General features: G+C 38.2%; 1 protein-coding gene across 8 annotated transcripts in view; it reads left to right on the top strand.

The window, feature by feature from the left end:
* The first annotated feature begins 135 nt into the window (after positions 1 to 135).
* Positions 136 to 14,244, top strand: part of ZC3H13 (zinc finger CCCH-type containing 13) — a 50,615-nt gene continuing 36,506 nt past the window's right edge. For 2 of the 8 annotated variants that reach the window (XM_075046190.1, XM_075046189.1), the window contains exons 1-3: positions 494 to 6,479; positions 6,916 to 7,025; positions 12,394 to 12,505. In XM_075046190.1, coding sequence (XP_074902291.1) covers positions 6,363 to 6,479; positions 6,916 to 7,025; positions 12,394 to 12,505 — 339 coding nt within the window. In that variant the 5' untranslated portion in view covers positions 494 to 6,362. Of the gene's footprint in view, positions 362 to 493; positions 6,480 to 6,915; positions 7,026 to 12,393; positions 12,506 to 14,244 lie in introns of those variants that run through there. The other 6 variants (XM_075046192.1, XM_075046193.1, XM_075046188.1 and 3 more) reach the window with 6 other exon arrangements.

Here is a 14,244-nt window from a genome sequence, read left to right as displayed (position 1 = left end):
GGCGGCGGCGCCGCTTCCGCCCGGCCCGCCGTCGTTTCTCCGCCCCTCCCGCCTCCGACGTCATCGCCGGCGGCGGGGCGGCGTGAGGGCCGCCGGGAAGGGCGGGCGGGCGGGGGGGGGTTGCGCGCGCGCGGCGGCGGTGGCGGCGGCGGTTACCCAGCGGCCCTGGCGCGCGGGGGCAGGGCGGGAGCGGCGGGCGCCGTTGGTCTGCGGGAGCGGTCGCCGCTCCTCGTCTTCCTCTCCGCGTCGCTCCGCTCTCAGGCCCGGGAGGACGGACTCCCCCCTCGCCCCCTCCCACCCTCTCCGCCCCGGGCGGCGGCGGAGGAGGCGGCGGGGAGCGGCGCGGCAGCGGAAGGAGCAGGTGAGTGCGGAGGAACGGCCGGGGGGAGGGGGTGGCGGAGGGGGGGGGAAGGGAGGGCCGTGAGGTGAGGAGAGGCGAGGCGGGGCCTCACGCCCCGCTGGCCCCGCCCCTTTGGCCCCGCCCCGGTGCGAGGCTGAGGCCGGGGAGGGGACGGACGGACGGACGGACGCGACTCCCCGAGGCCGCGGGTTCGTGGCTGGCGGTGCCGGCCGTCCAGCCGTTTGCTCCGGGTGGAGTTCTGGCAGGGGGTGGGCGTGCTGGAGCCCGCCTGCAGATATTTGGGTTGTCCCCGTTGGTCTTTTGGGGTTTTTTTTTGTTGTTTGGTTGGTTTTTTTTCCATTTCGGTGGGGCTCTTCTCCCACTTTCTGGCAGTAAATTAGTTTCTGCTTTACGCGCTTAGGGGAGCTGCTAATTTCGCTCGTATAAATTCACTCATCACCATTTCTGTAGATAGCGGCTACAGCTAACTCCCCTCCCTTCCAGAACTTGTAGACTTGTAGGCACGTTGGGTTAGCGTTACGGATGGTCTGCTTAGGTCCTCGCCTTTGACTTCTCTGCTGGATTCTCGCTCCACCGTTGATTTCTTGTCGACCTTCTGCAAGGCTGTTTGAAGAACAGATTATGACAGATAGCGAGTTAGGAACCAGGACCTTAAGGGATCTTGCTCTGGTGGTCAAACACCTACGGTGCTTCTGTGCAGACGGGAATGGACAGGCTCAGCCCATGAACTGCGTCTGTCCGAAAACTATAGAAGTGTGGCTATATGTGGTTGTGCCCGAGGTTGGAGATAACGTTTATCCAACAAACTTGAAATGAAGGCTTGGTGAGCTCGGATCTGTCCGCACCAGTCTGCACAGACTGTCCCTTAGTCTGGTGAAACATATTCTTTGAGTTTGAGGACTTCGTTAGGCAAGATATGGAACGCTGTACACTTTCTTTTGTGATGCTAGGGCCTGATGTTTTAATTTATTTGTTTACATGTAGAAAGTCAACCGTGATTTTATACTTGTGGAAACATAATTAGCAGTTGCTTATCACTACTAATGGAGAAATACCGTATGTTAAGTTAGAGGGATAGGTTCAAGTTAATACGGTGATGGGTTAACAGCATGGAGTTGTTAAAATAAACTTGGAGTAATTTCTAGTTTTCTGTCAAACAGGCTTCTTTGTGTGAGTTGAAGAGTGCTAGACTGACATCGCGTGACTTTGCAACCAGTATTTGACTACTTTTTTTGAAAGTTGGTTAACAACACGTTTTACTATTTTTAGCATTATTTTCAGGTAGTAAACCTGTGGACCTCCTTCAAATATCACTATTTTATTAGTATTCTGACATGGAAACATTAACGTTGTAATCTGGAACAAAACCTTTTCAGGTAAAAGCTCTTCATTTGGAAAAGTGAAGGGAGGCACTGACATTTTCCTCTTTCTAAGCTGTTGTTTAGTTGTCAACAGGTATTTAGTTTATCCTAGAGCATTATAATCAGTTTGTAGCTGAACTTCTGTAGGATTTTAGAATTAAAATTTTGCTTGTTATTTTAAATGGAGTATTATTTATCACTTCACAGGTAGAATTTTCTTAAGTGACATCATTTTTAGCCTGTGCGTGATGTGCACATGTGCATGCACAGACATTGGCATGCTTACTAGTGATGTCTTGGACTTCTTAAAGAGATTTCATCTCCTTATAGTTTTTTGTGAACTTTGCTTTTGTTCTGTTCTATCTCAGTTTCTAGTTTTCCTGTACAAGCAGGATTTATTTTTGCAGAGGACTGGATTAGGTTTTTCTGACAGAAAAGTGGGTGTTTCAGATGTGTTTCTCTTGATCGTGGCTTATGTAATATCATACTTCTATTGAAGAAAAATATTAAGTGTGCTTGACACCAAAATGTAGGAGTATTGATAATAACAATGCAGAATTTCACTGAATATTGTGTCAATCATATCATGCTTCATTGATTTACTTGGTTGGTGCCCACTAGGTATACTCACTTCTCTAAAGTCTGTCCACATTTTAGATTTATTCATGAAGTAATGCTCTGAGATATATTTCACTTCAAATGGTAGTGTAATTAGTGCCGTTTACAGATTCTCTCTCACCCTGGAAAAATTACTACATTTAAAGAATAACATAGATGCATCTGTGAGTTAGTTATCGTAGTGTTACAATATTTCTAATTTATTATTAAAGATTCCCATGGATCTTATTTATGTGTGGAAAAGCGATACTTTACAGTTAAAACCTTAGCTATAGAATTTATTTTAGGAGTATAAAGTTAATTGTACTTAGTGGTAGTAAGCTGTTTCAGAAGTTGCAGGCACTTCAGTTCCCCTAAGTAGATTTAGCAATGCAATGCCATGTACCTGAAATAGAGAAGTACATGTTTTTCTACTTAGAAACTTTTTTAAAGTAAAAAATCATGGTAGTAATGTTGAAATATGAATGCTCAAGGCTCAGTCCACACTGATACTCAGTGCTGTCTAGTCCACATGAGTGTTTGATAAGGAGATGGTACTTCAGAGACACAGGTGTTTGATGGAAGGGAAAATCATTGCACTGGCCATCAGTGTGGGATTGTTAGCAGGACTGTGATCATCAAGGGTAAAGCAACACAAGATGAAAATGTGGGAGAATTGAGCAAGTTATGTGAATTTTTATGGGATGTTCCATTTAAATTGTTCTTGATTATCCATTAATGTGCAGTCTGAAAAATTTGGAAATGAAACACTTCACTTAAATTTTTTCCATTCACAGTACTTGTTTATATGCAGGGAAGCTTGTCGGTAATATAAAACTGCCGTTATGCATCTGAGATTTCAACTGCAATATTGTTTTAATAGTCTCTTTATTTTTGCAACTTGCTTGGTCTTTGAAGAACGAAAATGGGACTGACTGCATTTTCAGATACGGTCTCTCAAATGTAGCATTTGACATAGTGAAAATTCCTCAGTTTGCCACTGAATAATGTGTCTGGACTCTAATCCTGCAGCCTGTATTACAGCTATATTCACTTAACAGTGAAATCTCATGCAGTTCCGTTTGCAGGAGTGAGACCCTCATGTGACAATATGTGCATACAGAAAGTAATATGCTGGGCAGTCACAGCATGCTGGTTTTGTTTGCTTAGAATAATTTCTCATGAAAAACCTCTTCTGTTAATAAAGTATCTGTTCTTAATTGCAAACCGGTGGATATGGGCCAGAATGTAAGGATAGAATTGACAGAATGCTACCTGAAATAGTACAGTTTTTCATTTCACATTCCAAGTTTTTATTTTCTGTAAAATAGGGGTCTTTACAAACCTCAGAAGATTCAAGGTTGGGTGGTGTTCTTTTCATTTCCTTATAGGAAATTATTGGCCAAAATATGGGGAAGTAGGTATGGAATGAAATGATCTGTTCAGTTATGATGATGTTACCCACTTCATCCTCTCCGTGTTCCTAACTATCCTTTTAAGCCTAGTCATCATCATAACTTCCTATAGAAGTTAATTCCGAAAAGGTACTATTTGCTGGGTAAAAAGCAACATTTTAAAAATAGATGTTTTGCCTCTGTTTCTTGGAAGATAAAATGACATTCAAATTAGGAGGCAAAATGAATGTAAATTTTTTGTATTTGTATACTGCTATCATGTCAGTGTGTACTGTACTTATGTATTAGATGCACTCATTTTATCTGTCCTTCATGTGTTGAACCCTCTCCCTACGCCATTGCCAGTGCCGTTCTTCTAACCCTTTTTATTTCAGATATGGCTCTTTTTACTGTAAATATTTAAACCAAAATCAGTATTTGGTATGTGATCGTCTTACTAAAAATGCTTTTGCATATGTCAGTCGATTTTTGTATCCTCTATTAAAGGGTGTAGCTGCATGAAACCTTACCAGTTCAGTGGGGGGGGTTTCTGAAATACAGTGGGAAACAATCCCGAAATGGAAGGGTGCTCAGTTAGGTGAGATGTGGTATTGTTTTGCTTTCTAACTTTAATGGTTTATCCTGTCAGACTTTATAACTACTGCTGCACATTGAGCTGTCCACAATGACTCCTAATTATTCTTCTCGGAAGACTGGACTAATTTGAACTCATTGAGTATTTAGATAAAATCATTTCTCCTTGTGTGCATTACATTATATTTATTTACATTTCATCTGCTGTTGTATTACTCAATTTTCTAACTCAGTTAGGTCTTTCTGGAAATCTCTATTCTCCACAGTTTTTACTAACCCAAATAATTTCTTACTACTGGCAAATTCTACTGTTTCACTGTCTGCTTCCACTAATTGATGTTAACCATTGTTTTTAATGTCTGGTATACACCACATGGTTAACTTCTACCCTCTCTGAGCATCTTGGTTAATGTCTTGGTTATCTGAACCTTACTTATGAGATAAAATTCTTCAGATAATCAAAGGCTTGGAGAAGTAGTCCTTAGAGCTGAGCTGAGCAATCTCTCAAGTATGTAGTGTAGGCTTGCTTTCTTCTGTTGTTTATAAAGGAGCTGAAGTGCTTAGTGAGAGCTTCAGCACAGAGTTTTGTTTGTAGAAAGTGCACGGATGTTAGACTAGGGAGGTCTTGTCATTGAAGTAATGACAAGATTCAGATATGAAGTTTCACCAAGGTACAAGGGAAAAAAACAGGTATTACCAAAGCATCAAGAGTAAAATAAGTTACAGCAGTATTATGTTCTATGTACGTATGTCCACATTTATACATTATGATTTTTTTTGCTGTAGAATGGAACCTTACAATCTGAATGCTATGGGAACATATTGCTGATCAGATCAGTGAAAATTTGTGTTAATCCAATCTGGTGGGTGTTAGTTTAAATTTGTATTATTCTGATTGTATGGATGAGCTTTTTGTCATTTGTAACCTGTTTGCGTATGAGAAATTAGCTTTAAGTGTGTGTGTTCTAAACGCAGTGACACGTGGATAGGAGCAGAAGAGACAGCGGAAGGGTAGGAGATTAGTGTTTGGTTAATCATGTTATACTGATTAATGAGCTCTAGAATGATGGCACTTTGCAATACAATAGAGGCAGGTTTTCGAGCTATATATGAATCATCCAGCAACTGGCAGATTTTCCCGACTTGATTTTATTTCTGTGTAGATCAAGTAGCATTTAAAGAATGGACAGTAGTTTCTGGAGCCCATTTTGCCCTTTTTCTACAACCTGTCTCTAGTGCTAAATATGTATCTCCCTTTTTTCTTTTTTTTATATATGATTTTCTTTCTATATTCAATAATTCCTGCCTTTCTCAGGTAAGATAAATTGTAACTTCTTATTTATCAAACTTATACTGTATTTGCTTTAAAATCTGTTTTTCTTAATGAAAAGGAGTTACTTCTTGAGAAACTTAAGAAGTGTATCACTGTTCTGGGGTTTTTTGTTTTTTGTGTTTTTTTTTTTAAACTCGGGTGATTCCAAATAGTTGTAGGATACAAACCAATAACAAACACAGACTGTGGATGATATCAAGGTGGTTTTCAGTAGGTTGTCACACACAACAAAGGGGGGGAATAATGGAGCTCTCGTTTTTGGAGATTTGCGTCTGAAAATGAGAGCCATCTTTAGTGGTCAGAATCTGTTTCCGAGAGGTTGGTGAAGTAACATTAAAGATTCTTTTCACTTGAAGTCACTTGATTTCACGCACAAAAAATACATGACGAAGGAAAGCATCTGTTCTGTGTGGTGTTCGCTACCTAAATGAATAACATGTCATATGATCTTTCCCAAAGGGAAGCTGAAGAATCCAAAGCAGGTCATAAAAAAAAAAGAAAAATTATCATTACTGGTGTTCATCTGACTAGTTCAAATCAGAGGCATTCCTTGTTACGAGATACATTTCACTCATTTATAACTTCTTTTTCTTTCTTCATCACCTCTGCAGCAACTCTTACAACATATATCATACTATTTTATTCATGCGAGTTCAGTGTCAATAGCCCCAAACTGAAGGATTTTACAGTTTTGCTTTTTTTTTTGGTTGAAGTAGTACAAAATGTCAAAAATTAGAAGGAAGGTCACAGTGGAAAATACCAAGACCATATCCGATAGCACATCCCGAAGACCCAGTGTGTTTGAAAGGCTTGGACCCAGCACTGGAAGTACTGCAGAGGTGAGTTGTAAAAGTGTTCTTCTTTTCCTCCCCACCCCAGCATCTTCTTTTCCAGGATTTAGGCGGTGGGAAAGAGTAGCTCACAAGTACCAAATACTCAGATGTCACTGATGTTAGTAAAGGTGAAAAGAACTCCTTAACGCATGGATGTTCAACATACTAATACTAGAATTTTCAAATAACGTGTGTTGCCCCAGCTTCTGGAGAGGAGCAGTAGTACTGTACATATTAATAGTATTTCCACCAACCTGAATTTTTCTCTGCCAGACCTGATGCTCATTGTTGATTATTTTTTTTAATTAGTTATATTACTGGTGGACAGAAATTACAGATAAATGGGAGTTAATGTGGAGTCATTTGTTTGTTCTGCCACACTCACACCAATGGTATTTCCAGAAATGAGTGTGAAATTCACCCAGTAATGTCTGTCTCTTAGACACAGTGCCGTAACTGGCTGAAGACTGGCAACTGCCTCTATGGGAACACATGTAGATTCGTACATGGCCCTTCACCACGAGGTAAAGGCTATAGCAGCAGTTATAGAAGGTAAATCAAGAACTCACTTTGAATTCTTCACATGCTGTAGGAAAATAGCTTTTGCAACTATGTCTTCTGTTTTCTTTTTTTTTTTTAAAGTGAAATGCTGTGGTGTGCCTAATGGTATGTTTTATCAATAACCAATTGCATTGTGAAGCTGCTCAAAACAATTAATTTGATAACTTACAGTGGGTTTTCCCAGGATTTTTGTGTGTATGTAGCTTTAAAAAATGAATGGAGTCCGCTGGATGCAGATTACCTTCTTATATTACTTGAAATGGGAAGTTCAAGTACCTTAATACATTTTTTAATTTTTTTTGCGTAGTGTCACTGCAGCTTCTGATATGCTTTTCTGTCCTTTACTAAAATGCTGCTCTGCAACTACTTACAGCAGTACTCACATACTTGCCGCCCTTCTGCCTTTGCTATATTGTTTGATGAATAAGGTGTCTGTCCTTTCTCTCCTGTTGTGAGAAAACACTTCTCTTCAAAACATAGTTATGTGACTTTATCTGTCAGATATAGAACAAATACCTTGTATCATAGGAGGAGATCCAAAAAGTTACTTCATTTTTCAGAAGAGTATTTTTTATTATCTGCCTCTTCATGTGTTACTATAATTTAAAAATGTTGGGGTTTTTGACTGTCCTTTGTGTGGCGTAACACCTTCCTTAACTGACACTAAATGTGGCAGTAAGTTTGTAATATTCTTGCTATAAAGGACAAAAAGATAGTATAGTTGTGGCATAGTACCTCTTTTTATGAAGGCTTCACATTTTACAAATAACTGTGCTTCATAATGCTACAGTAATGCCAGTGTAACCTCTAGATTATACATGGGCACACTGAAGCATCAAAGTGTAAAGCAACAACAGGAAGGTTGGCATGGGGTTAGGATTCTGTTTCTGGTTCTTTTTCCTATTCCGGTGGCATACTCAGGATGATCTTGACTTTGCTTGTTTGATCTTCCATTGCTTCTAAGGTGGTAGCAGCTGGGATACAAAATATATCACTGAGTTTAATGTTTCTTTTGGTGTGTAAAAGATTTTACTCTGTTCTGTACTGAATGTTCCAAATGGGAAAAAGGAGTGATTTACTGGTAGAGATTAAATTTTAAAACTGTTAGAATGTCAGTCTCTCCTTGCTTTCAGTGTTTGGAACACTCAGTGCGTGGTTCTGCTTGGTCATTTGAAGAAAAGTGACATTTCTTTTAATGATTAAAGCTGTGTTTCTGCTTCACTGTCACCACTGACATTTAAGAATAATGTTGATTTACTTCTTTTTATTGCTAACTTTTTTTTTTACTAGGTCTGTATGCAAAAGTCAAAGGACAAATCTTGCTGCTTATTTGCCTGATACATTCAACATTTAATAGAGGTGTTCTTAAAAATAAAAAGGGCGAGGAAGCCCCTACCTACGCACCCTCCCATGCACACCAAAACAGACAAATGAAAAAAGCATGCTTGTCTTCAGAAATTTCTACTGATGGCTCTTGGCCAGGCACAGAAAAAGCTGGTTTATGTACATAATAAACTGTTGGCATTTTCATGCCATTTAACATTACAGAGATTTTTACAAATGTTATCCAGGTATTTTGAACGCAGTTTTATTGGCTTCTTGCAAGCCAAGCTAATGCTGCTTCCACATCAGTTCAGTTCAAGCAGTACTCCTGTTAATGTGTCTGGGACAAGGTAATGGCGGCGTGTCTACACGTGTTCAGCCAGGCCTGCTGGTGAAGGCTTTGCAAGCAGTTTGGTAGGACAAAGCACATCTTGCTGCCTTTCTGTCTTGCCCATTTAATTTCATACCTGTCCAAAATGAATCTCATTGTTAATGGTTTTATCTGACCATAATGCCTCCCATAGTTCAGAACATCACCAGACAGTAGGAAAATGACTCTAAAATGAGAAAAAAGCTCTTAAATCTAGTTACATTGTAACTCTGTTTCAGCATTAATGCTGCCTCTCACAGCATGAATGTTAATCTTGCTGTTACAAAAATAAAACCTAGCATGTTTTTACATATAAAGCTTTCCTGATGAAGGTATTAAGAATTCAGTAATAGACCTGCCAGTCTTCCAGGCATCTGAAGTAAGGAGAAGCTAACGAGGAAATAGCTGTGTGTAAACATGCTATCACAGAAGGAATCTTGCTCTCTTGCTCCACTCTTAAATTGTTTGTTGCTTGACAGCTTCCTGCTGGTTCCCTTGTACTATTGTCAGGATCTATGCCATCGTAGTGTCCCTCTCTTTGCCTGATCCTATTCATTCTGGATCATTACACAGGATTTAAAAACCAAACCAGCAGTAATATTAGGTAAGAACGTATGGATTCTGCAAGGTTCAAATATTGTATGGGAAACTGAAAAACGAGACAATGTTTCATGAGCATTCAGTTATAATGCATATATTACACACTAATAATTGTCCTCTGCCTATACACTCATGTGTGCACATACACACAGATATTCTCAGGTAGCTGTGTTGTAATGTGTGCCTGTTGCTAGGTGGTTGTTCCCGACACTGTAAGAGGTACAGAAGCAAAGGGAGGCACTGTTACAAATGTGCATTCCCTAACCAAGCTGCTGAATATGGAGAACTGAACTGCTGCAGGAAGTAATGCTGTTTAAAATCACTTAACTGCACTGCTTAAAATTTAAATTGATGAAATTCTGCATTTTAGGCCTTATTTAAAAGATGGGCCCAGCACAAAATATTAAGTCATTAAGGAGAAAATTTTTGTTGAGTAGTTTTCTTCTTTCAGTGTACAAGGATAATGCTGTGGAGCCTTTTGTATGAAAGGTTCTGCCAGTTGCAGTCTAGCCACATCATCTTAAACTGTAGAGGTAAAATTGTAGTTATCTGTTGAAATTCAGCAGTGTGCGTTACCTGGCATAACCAAAGATCTCTTTTGGAGGGGAAGCAGGGGGAAAGTTATGTAGTAAAGAAGCCATTGTATAAAAATTAAAATTGTGGTATACCTGAAAGAAAAATCAGCTAGTAGACCAGCTTGGTTTTCTGTGCATTAAGCCAAAGTATCTGAAAACAGACACAGCTTCCTGAGTAATTATTTCTTAAAATTTGACAAATTATCAATCTTATTTTATTAGACTTCTTGGGGGGTCATTATGTTTTTTGGGAAGGAGGGGTAGGATGGTTACCATGACTTTGCTCTAGTGTTCTCCTAAAGCTGAAAACAAACCCCAACCCCCAAAACAACAAAACCAAACAAAAAACCACCAACAAACCTCAACCTAAAGCTATAGCTTTTTTCATTTCTGTTATTTCCTGATAACTGTTGTAATCCTTAAGTAGATTTGAATAATGTTTTAACAAAATAAGTTTTTTCTTCCCTCCCATACTGAAAAAGGTATTAATTGAAGGTGAAATGGTTTGGGTGTTTCTTCACTCCAGCATATAACTTTTTTTAAAAAAAAGTGTAAGTTCTCTTGCTTCCTCCTTCAGCTACTGGGGTTTTTCCTGAAATTGCTCCTCTTGAGGAACAATGTTACTAGTACATTATCTATAATCATTTTGCCTTTTAAATTAATTTTCAGTTTCACAAATACAAATCCTTTGTGCTGTAGCTGAAATATTATTAAAAATTAAGGCATTGAATTGCCACTTTTATGTTGCAAGTTTATTTGCTGAGGTAGCTGATGGTTGGAATGCTTCAGAGAGTTTCAGTAATGCAAAGAAATTACCTTTCTAAGATGGGAGGAGAGGAAGAAAACCCCACCTTGAATCATAACTTTTGCTAAAGCCAAACACTTTAAAGATGATATAATCGTGCATGCAAAGAAGATAACTTGTTTATATTTGTATGCTGGATATTATTTGATCTTTCTTAGTGCTGCAAGAAGCAACACGCTACTGTTTTGTACCTTTCCTCTGATCTAGATTGACCTGTATTTACAATTTCATGAAGAATTAAATGCATTTAAAAATGACAGCAGTCACTGGTCTTTTTCTTCTTAGATGACAACTTATGACACAGTTTAAAGAATTAAATATAGACAGCATTGCAAAAGAGGAAATGGAAACCAATTACAGGTCTTCAAATATGCACAGGTTGAAAACAACATTGTATTAATTTAGATTTTACATGCATAAACTGTGAAAGACAGTTTACACTTTGTGTATTATGTGACAGAGGAAGGGTGGGAGAAATAATACTTAGTAAATGGAAACCTTAATTCAGTCTGAAAAACAAAACAAATGCAAATTTCATTATTCAAATATTACATATAACTCTTCTAATCAACTAAGGCAGCATCAGTATCTCTTTATGATTCTTTAGTACTGATAAGTACAGATCCACTGCTTTCATACAAGCGTTTCAAAGAAGTATCTGTAATTACGGCTAACAGCCATCACAGAAGTACCAAACTCAATATCAAGCCAGATTTATGTGAAGAGAAAACTTGTTTTCTTGAACTGAAAGATCATTTGAAGCAGCTCCTACATCCCCTTTGCTTACGAACTTGTTTGAATGCAAGGGTTGTTCTCCTTTAACCCGTAAGGGATAAATGAACTTGTGAATCCATACTAAGAGGTAAAAAAATTATATAGATGTCTTGTGGTAGTGTAGGATGTTCCCCCTCCCTTCCCACATCACAGTAATACCTTTTACAGAAAATATACCTTAAAGTTGCATGACTAGTAGAGTTCATCCAATATTTTGTAATTAAAGAAAGAAATAATTATGTTACTACAAGATGGAAAATGGAGGAGGCCTCCAAGAGTGAATTTCTGGTGCATGGTCTTGCAACAGTGTTTTTTTGTGTGGCAGTCTCACCAAGATCTTGGGAGGATGGCACCTAGGTCACATTATCTCCACTTGCAGACTTCATCTGTATTCAGAGTTGTGCTTCTGTGTGACTATTGTTGCTAGTCTACAGTAGTTTGACTCTGCATTAATTGTATTTTTATTATGTATATATATATATACATATAAAAATGTATGTATATATATTAAAATCAATGCAGCTTAGAATATGGAGAAGGCTAAAGATATCTTGAAAGACTTGGTAGGAGAGTGACTGTGAAACACATTTGCATGACGGTCAGAAAAAGAAGATTTGTTCTGGATAGGATCACCTGCAGCTGATCTAGAGTAGTAACTGACTCATGCCATATATACATACAAGTAATTTTTCTTTTTAGAGTCAAGTCTTCCTTGATGTTCTGAAAGAGTTCCTTTTTTAGAATGCTTAAGCCCATTAGAATGAAGTTTTTTTTTTTATTCATCCACTGTGCTTCTGGGTGGGAGGTTTAGATCTTTCTGTATATACTAATAAAAAAAAATTAAAAGACAGGTTGTATTCCTTTAAAAATAGTCCCATAGAACTGGTTATATTATGTTTCTGTATTATACAGGTCACCGGAACGACCCACTGGAGATCTTCGTGAAAGAATGAAGAACAAACGTCAAGACGTTGAGGCAGAGCCACAGAAACGAAGTACAGAGGAGTCGTCCTCTCCTGTTAGGGTAAGAATGGAGTTTGCAGAACTCCAGAATCCCTCAGTAGAAATTGGGCAGTGTGTCCTAGAAACCTGATCATGGTGACTTGTAATATTTAAAACGTTTTAATGAACCTATCATTTTGTACATAGCTTGTGGCATATTTTATTATGAAGTGTCTTAACAATTGTATTATTTTGCAATTTTATAGCACTTTGGTCTTTTGGTTCACAAAGATTTTATAAATCCCGCAGACTAAAATATGTTATAAATACTGATAAACGGGTATTTAATAACAATACAGACTCTTTATTACCAAGAAAGTGTATTAACAGTTGTTCCAATCATCCACTATTTTTCCTCCGACATTTATTCATATCCATTGTTTACATGTATCCCGAATCCAGTTGTTCATCCCAAATTTGCTTTTGATGAGACCATGCAGTTACTGTTGTGCTGGTTCATTTCGCCTTCCTCCTCACATATTCATCAGCCATCCCAACTGCTCACTTTTGAATTTTGCAAAAAATTCATTCATTATCATTCTTATTTTCTTATCATCTTTCTGCAACCCTATACCTTTCAAATATCAGAAATTACTTATTTTTGTGTTGTCTGCTCCTGATGTTACAAACAAATAGGGGCAGAGTTGGTAGTGTGACCGTGCACCTGTATAACAATAGCACCAGTGTATTCCTGCGTCATGTTTTTTAAGACCATCTTCATATGAATAATGATTAAAAGTTATTATTTGTGAAAAATCAGTTTTGCTTCTGCAGGTATTAACAGTATTTTTTTTTCTTTTGGTCTGTTCCTACTTGCTGTGTAAAATGAGTTTTTATGTCAGGTGTAAAGAAATCAACAGCAGCTGCTATCATTAAATTAACAGAATGGCTTACCTTCCAATCATGTTCTCAGTTGCTGTTAATTTGTGTAAACTTTCAATCTTTTTACTCTTTTACTTAAATGTGTTTCTTTTATTTTCTAATAGTTTGAATAAACTGTTAAGTACATGGTTGGTGGGAAAAGTGGTTTTTCCAACCGTTATTAAAAATTTACTGTAACTTCTTCTTTCCTGGTACAACTCAATTTTGATGTAATTCTTGCTTTTGGTTAGTTAACCCTGCTTTTTATAGTGTTCTGTTAATGTAATAATAAAATACTCTAAACAACTAAACCCCAAGTAAAGGTGAACTGGAAGCAGGAATCAAAAGGAATCGGAGAATTAGTGGGTCTGTTAAAGTACCAAAGAATTATTTACAGGATAAGCACACTGTAGAGAAAAAAATACTCTGCTTCAGTCTCATAAAACAGAAGGCTGAGGAAACCACTGAGCTTTTGTATTAGTTGCATGGGGGCAACTCTCAAAATACGGGATATCCAAAGAAAATATTCTGGAACAAATAAGAGGGAGAGTCATCAAGAGTTGCATTGCAAAGAACCAGGATATCTAAAAGAACAGAAGATTGAAGTGACTGAACTGCTAACAAAAATCTTGCTCCATCATTAGAGCTACTGTTGTGGTGGCAATCTAATATGTAACGTTTCCATCTCTTATTAAAGCTTTTGGGATAACAGAGGAGCTGGATATGAAATCTTTGTTTTGAAAAAATGAAAAGTAGCTTGTTCCACAAGAAGTTTCATAATTGTGGGTTTTTTTTTTAAAAAAAAAAAAAAAGAGCAGCACTGTTCCTGCAGACAAAATTTGTGCTTCACCAGTCTACTGGTCTGAAACTTTTATGGGGAGTAGTGGCTAAGAGATAACT

The sequence above is a fragment of the Buteo buteo genome, chromosome 14 (assembly GCF_964188355.1).
Source record: "Buteo buteo chromosome 14, bButBut1.hap1.1, whole genome shotgun sequence".
NCBI classification, from domain to species: Eukaryota; Metazoa; Chordata; class Aves; order Accipitriformes; family Accipitridae; genus Buteo; species Buteo buteo.
This window is presented reverse-complemented; position numbering and strand designations above follow the sequence as displayed.